This window comes from Sapajus apella, unplaced genomic scaffold, assembly GCF_009761245.1.
Source record: "Sapajus apella isolate SASKATOON/1434 unplaced genomic scaffold, GSC_monkey_1.0 scaffold3017, whole genome shotgun sequence".
Lineage (NCBI taxonomy): Eukaryota > Metazoa > Chordata > Mammalia > Primates > Cebidae > Sapajus > Sapajus apella.
Window position 1 is genome coordinate 1 of NW_022439943.1, and position 6,613 is coordinate 6,613.

The following is a 6,613-nucleotide window of genomic DNA, read 5'->3' on the forward strand; positions in this document are numbered from 1 at the left end:
AAAAAAAAAAAAAAAAAGAGAGAGAGAGAGAGAAGAGGGTACAGACAACAGGCCCAAGATCTCTCTTTACTACTAAACTCATTGTAGGGGTTTAGGCAAGAGATTTCCTATCTCAGGGTCTCAGTTTCTGCATCTGTAAAATGGGAATAATATCACAGCATGAGGAACTGGAAAGGGCTGTGAGCCAGCAGCAGGAGGCCTGGTCAGCCCTAGTTCTGTGTTGTCTCTTTGACCCTAAGAAAGACCCTCCCTTCTCTGGGTCTCAGTTCCCATCTGTAAAGTGAGGAAACTGGGCGAGGTGATTCCCAAGAATCCTTCCAGCTTGCTGGTCAGTGATTTCTGTGCATTTAAATGGCCCAGGCTTAGCTAAGAGCACTCTCATGCCTAATGTCCCCAAGGAAGCCCAGCCTGTGATGGTACAGATTACTCCACCTTACCTGACTTTGTCTGACCTTGGACAAATGAGAAACACTCTGTCTGAGCCTCCGTTTCTTTTTTTTTTTTTTTTTTGTGCAGGGGTCGTGCTCTGTCACCTAGACGGGAGTAGAGTGAGGAAAAAAAAAAGGAGAGGAGGCTGCCACTTTTGTCATCTTGCCCTGCTTACATCTTCAAAAAAATTTTCTTAGGTGCTAATGATTTTCCAAGCCCATTGAAGGCAGCATTGGGGAGGGGCCCTCCCTCCAGAGCCAGCCTGCCTGGGTTGAATCATGGCTGTACTGCTTCTATGGGATCTTAGAAAGCTGCTTAACCTCTCTGAGCCTCAGTTTCTGCATTTGTTAAATAGGGGACAAGGAAGGGCCTCCCACTTAGTGTTGTGGGTACTGGAGAGCTGATACTAGAACACTTACAAGCGCATGTGTTGGTCACATGAGAGGTGTGCCATTGAAGCTGCTGCTGCTGTTATTGCTGGGTCCTCCCGGCAGTCCTTGGGGGGAGGCAGCGCAGAGGTGGTTTTCCCTGTATGTGGGGCCTGACCTTGGGCTTGCAGAGCGAATGTGTGGTACAGTCCACATCTGAACCCAGGTTCTCTGCCACCTGGCCCAGGCCAGATGACCAGCGTGGGGGTCATTTGGTGATCAAACCTCTGGCCATGTCTCCAGGAAGAGGCAGGCCTTAAGGACCTCACCTTGCATGGGTGAGGACCCTGCAAGGAGCTGGGAGAGACGGGGGCCTGGCAGGAAGGCAGGGTTCTTTAGATAAGTGCTGGGAGGTGGGGGAGTTCTCACACCCTTGGGTCCTGGGAGAGGGCAAAGCAGAGAGGGCATCCTAGCCCTGGGGGCCTGGGGTGCAGGAGGGAGGCTCTGCGGCCTCCCTGCCTGGGTAGCAGAACTGGAGTGCCTGACACCTGCCTGCCCTCAATAGGGCATGACCATTCGGCCCCTGGTAGACCTGTTGGCTGTGAAGAAAAAGCAAGAGACAAAACGCTCCATCAACGAGGAGATCCACACACAGGTACTGGAGTGCAGGCAGGGCCCTTGGTTGCAGGAGAAGGAGCAGGGAGCTGGGGAGCAGCTGTGCCTCAGGTCCCTGCCCCCCATCAGCCCCTCCTCCCTGTGTTGGTGCCCAGGGGCTCCCTCTGCTCAGGAGGCCACCAGGGTCTAGCCATAGGAAGGTGTGGTGTGAGCAGCTGGGAGCCTGAGGAGGGTGCATCATGGCATCTCTGCCTCCATTTGAAACCTATGCCAGGCATGGGTCCCAGGTGGGATTAGAGAAGGGGGCTCAGCCAGACAGAGGTGAAGGTTCGAGATACCAAGTCAGGGCCACTGGGTTCGATGAGTGAGGTGTGGGCGCCACCTCCTGGCTGCTCATGGAACCACAGGGCTGGACCAAGCAGGGCTGCAGCTCAGGGAGGAAGCAGGGCTAGTCAGAGGTCTTGGTAGGGAAGGCGCCCCACAGCGAGGCTTGACCTGGCCCTGGGCCCCTTTCAGTTCCTGGACCACCTTCTGACAGGCATCGAGGACATCTGTGGCCACTACGGTCACCACCACTGGAAGGACAAGTAGGTGGCAGGCCTGGTGGGCAGGCAGGGAGGGGCAGGCAAGGGTCTCCCGGGCCTGGGCATCTCCCCACTCCTGGGAGCTGGCTCCATCCATCTCCCTCCTCCTCTCACCAGGCTCAACCGGTTTAATAAGAAATACGTGAAGAAGTGTCTGATAGCCGGCGAGCGCTCCAAGGAGCCCCAGCTCATTGCCTTCTACCACAAGATGGAGATGAAGCAGGCCATCGAGCTGGTGGAGAGCGGGGGCATGGGCAAGATCCCCTCTGCTGTCTCCACCGTCTCCATGCAGTGAGTGCCGGGGCCACGCAGGGGCCTTCTCTCCCACACACCAGCCGGCAAGCCCAGCTGGGGGCGGGGCCCTCTGTTGTCCTGTTGGGGTGGAGAAGAGAGCTGTAGGCTCACACCAAGGACCTGAGGCTTTGGTGCCCACCTGGATCATCCCCAGGGTGACCTCCTTCTGCCCCAGCCTGGAAGGATCCAGGATCCCAGGAGTCTTGGGGACCTAACGTCTGCCCTGTTGCCCCAGGAACATCCACCCCAAGTCGCTGCCTTCCGAGCGCATCCTGCCCGCGCTGTCCAAGGACAAGGAGGAGGAGATCCGCAAAATCCTGAGGAACAACTTACAGAAGACCAGGCAGCGGGTGAGGACCTGCTCCCCAGCCTGGCCCTCTCCCCACGGCCCTGCCCTGCCCTGTGCCTCGGCACCAACCCTGGGGCTGGCCTGGCCTCCACACTGCCCCCACCCCTCCATGACCAGAGCCTTCCAGGCTGCCCTGCCCTGACGCTGTCCTACCCACAGCTGCGGTCCTACAACAGACACACGCTGGTGGCAGACCCCTACGAAGAAGCCTGGAACCAGATGCTGCTCCGGAGGCAGAAGGCCCGGCAGCTGGAGCAGAAGGTAGCCACTGCCTGTCTCCGGGAATCTGTATCCCTCCCACTCACCCAGACTCCACCACGGCCCTCTGAGGAACTGCGCCCATTCTAGAAACAGGGTTTGGCTTTCGAGGGGCTTGTTGGCAGTGTAAGAGCGTGGAGAGCCATGAAGAGTTCTAAGCAAGGGACTGGCATGGAGGTGGGAGGCGTGGTTGGGTTAGGGCGGTGGCAGGGACAGGAATGGGTGGGTTTAGGGCTGGGCAGTGTAGGTGCCTGTTTAAGGCACAGGCACAAGGGAGGGGGAGCGAGTGCCCGCACCCACGGAAGGTGGGGTGTGCAGGACCGGGTGCTGTCCTGAGGGGCTCCCTCTTGCCCAGCTGCCTGTGCTCACCCCACGTATCCTCTCTTTTCAGATCAACAACTACCTGACAGTGCCGGCCCACAAGCTGGACTCTCCCACCATGTCCCGGGCCCGCATCGGCTCAGGTAAGGCCTCCAAACCACTGCCTCCTGAGGATGGGCACAGGCCTCCACCACCTGGAGGACAGGCCTCGCCCTCGCTGACCCCAGGGGCCCCTCCCAAGCCATGAGCTGCTTCCAGGTCAGGGGCCATCCCTAGGGAGAGAGACTCTTGGGTGAGGATGGTGCAAGGAGCTGGGAGAGACAGGGGGCCTGTCCGAAAGGCAGGGTGTCTGCCCCATGGGGATCCCAACGTGTGGGGAAGGCGAGGGCAGGGCCCCAGGGCAGACTGTGACTTGGGGAAGCCCCAGGTTTGGCCTATGGAGGGACACCTCTGGGAGCCCCTGGCAGAGGAGAGGGCCACAGTCTGAGGAAGAGACGCTGTGGGCTAGAGGGTCACAGAGGCCTGCTTCTGAGGCCAGTCAGGACCAGGCCAGCTGCACTGGTGAGGGGGCCTGCAGGAGGCGCTGACGCAGCTGAGTGACACATGCCTGGCCTGGCCCCGGAGCCGAACCCAGCCTGTGCCTTACTCTTGGTCCCCAGACCCGCTGGCCTATGAGCCGAAGGAGGACTTGCCTGTCATTACCATTGACCCGGCCTCTCCACAGTCACCCGAGTCTGTGGACCTGGTGAATGAAGAGCTGAAGGGCAAGGTCTTGGGGTTGAGCCGGGATCCTGCGAAGGTGGCCGAGGAGGATGAGGATGACGATGGGGGCATTGTGATGCGGAGCAAGGAGACTTCGTCCCCAGGAACCGACGATGTCTTCACCCCCGGGCCCAGTGACAGCCCCAGCTCCCAGAGGATACAGCGCTGCCTCAGTGACCCAGGCCCACACCCTGAGCCTGGGGAGGGAGAACCGTTCATCCCCAAGGGGCAGTAGCACCAGGGCCAGCAGGCAGTGCCCGTCCCCTCACAGACTTTCCCACCAGAGCAGGGGCTGCTGGGGGCTCCCCTTGCCGTTCCTGACCCAGATGGGCCCTTCCCCTCCCCCTACCGCATGGCAGCTGGGCCCACAGCCCCCACCCCAGAACAGCTTCTCCCTCCCCCACCTCCTGGGAAGCCTCCTCCACACCAGAACTGCCTCCCCAATCCATGTGGCAGAATTGCTCGGGCTGGTGAGGCCGGTCCTGCCCTCCCCTAGATCCAGGCTTTTCCAGGACCTGGACTAGGGCCTCGGAGGCTCTTCCCTCTGCCATCCCCCTCCTCGTTCAGACCAATCCTAGTTTCCAACCAAAGAGTCTCTGGCTCAGCTGTGGTCCCACCCAGGAAGGGAGGGAGCTGAGGCCTCCCTCAAGCAGGCCCTGCTTTATCAGGGGACACACCAGGGGTACCAGGCATCTGGCTGGGGGAGGGACTGCTGGCCCACCAAGATCTCACACTCCTCCTGCCAGCTCTGTCACCCTGGCCACCACCTCGACCTGTCCTTACTCAGAGCTGTGGGCTGAGGGCATCTCTGAGTGTCTCTGCCTGGAGCAGGGGTGGTTTCTACGGTGACAGTGACGTGACTCAGAGCTTTCCAAACTGTGCTCCCACGGGGACCACTGGCCCTCAGGGGATGCTGCTGGGGAAGGACTGGCTGTGGCTCCAGAATGTGCTGCCTTTTTTAAGTTTCGTTTGTTCATACTTCCATATATATGATTGTTTTTGCACAGAGGGCACTCCTATTTTTAAAACGTTTTGAAAACTGCTGGCTGAACAGTGCTCTGCCCTCTTAACTCCCCTCTCACACTCCAGGAATGACCCCTCCTCATCTGTGCCTGTCTGTCCAACCCCGCCCCCCCCACGTTTCTCAAGAGCCTGCTGGGCTCTTGACTGTGGCCTGAAGGCTCTGACATCAGAAGTGACTCCCACTCCTAATCAAGAGTCTCTCCAACCTCACAGATGCTGGGCCTCTTGGCACCTGCCTAGCTCTTGGGCCTGACCTTCAGTCCTGCTGGCCTGCTCTTACTTCCCCCACCCTGGGTTTGGCCCCTGGAAAGCACCCCTCGTGTGTACCACACCCCGCCTGCTGTGGAGCCCACTGTGGAGTTGGGGGTGGGGGAGGGTGGAGAAGGCCTCCCCTGAGGATCTCCTGTCCCCCAGGGCTGGTGGGCTGGGCAGAATCCTGGGCCCCCAAGAGGCCTTTGCTCACACACACTCCTTTCCCCTGTCCCCAGGGCACTCCCCCAGGATCGTGCAATAGTCAGAGTGTCCCTCTTTGCAGGGGACTGGGCCGTGGGTCCTCGGCCCATCTGTCCATCCTCCTCTCCATGCAAGTGCTGTTTGGGCAGGAGTCACCATGCAAGGGTGACGTCGGCAACCATGTACCAAGCCACCGCAGCTGCTGCCACTCTGCCGCCTGTACAGAAGAAACTGAATCTTTTTCATATTCTAATAAATCAATGTGAGTTTTTGGTAGAGTCCAGGGCTGCTTCCTGGGGACAAGGGTCTTCAGGAGGGAGATTGGCCTGTGGGCCTGAAGTACTTAGTTCAGAGGCTGGCACAGAAACACTTCATGACTGTCAGTGGCTCAGGTGGTGGTTCCCACATGCCAGGCCTGCGGCGACGAGCTAAGCAGGACATGCCCTGCTCCATGGGTGACAGCGGCACCAACCAGTGCCCCATGTTTGCAAGAGGTGAATAAGAGAGGGTAGGGAGGGGCGGCGAGGAGGACCCTCCTGAGTCCTGAGCGAGTGATATCCCAGGAGGGGACTGAAGAAGGAGCTGAGGCATCCAGGTGGAGAAGGACTCAGAAAGTACCCAAACATTCTAACTGACAGCTGTGCCCACGAACACTGGGACCTGAGAAAAAGCCAGGTGGCTGGGTCAGAGTGACAGCAGGGGAGGCAAGGATGGGGCCTCATGCTCTGCAGTTAAGATTTTGGTCTTAACTATGGGAAGTCACTGAAGGCCTTAAGTTCTTACCTGTAAACGGGACAGTGCCCCCACACTGTGAGATAAGCTCAGGTGTGTACAGACTGAGCATCCCTAATCAGAAAACCCAACACTGCCACGAATGGAGAATTCACACCTGACTTCATGAGACAGGCTGCACAAAATTATTTAAAATATATAAAATTGGGCTGGTCACAGTGGCTCATGCCTGTAATCCCAGCACTTTGGGAGGCTGAGGCAGGCGGACCACCTGAGGTCAGGAGTTCAAGGTCAGCCTGGCCAACATGGCAAAACCCCATCTCTACTAAAAATACAAAAATTAGCTGGGTGTGGTGGCACATGTGTATAATCCCAGCTACTCAGGAGGCTGAGGCAGGGAGAATAACTTGAACCCAGGAGGCGGA

The 6,613-nt window shown here is 58.6% G+C and overlaps 1 protein-coding gene across 1 annotated transcript; it reads left to right on the forward strand.

Annotated features, from left to right (window-relative positions):
- The first annotated feature begins 561 nt into the window (after positions 1–561).
- Positions 562–5,734, forward strand: LOC116547410 (sodium/hydrogen exchanger 1). Its single transcript, XM_032273378.1, has 7 exons — positions 562–1,452; positions 1,929–1,999; positions 2,114–2,287; positions 2,526–2,640; positions 2,799–2,900; positions 3,289–3,361; positions 3,878–5,734. The coding sequence occupies exons 1-7, from the start codon at positions 1,366–1,368 to the stop codon at positions 4,213–4,215; spliced, it is 960 nt and encodes a 319-aa protein (XP_032129269.1). The 5' UTR covers positions 562–1,365; the 3' UTR covers positions 4,216–5,734.
- Positions 5,735–6,613: the final 879 nt, after the last annotated feature.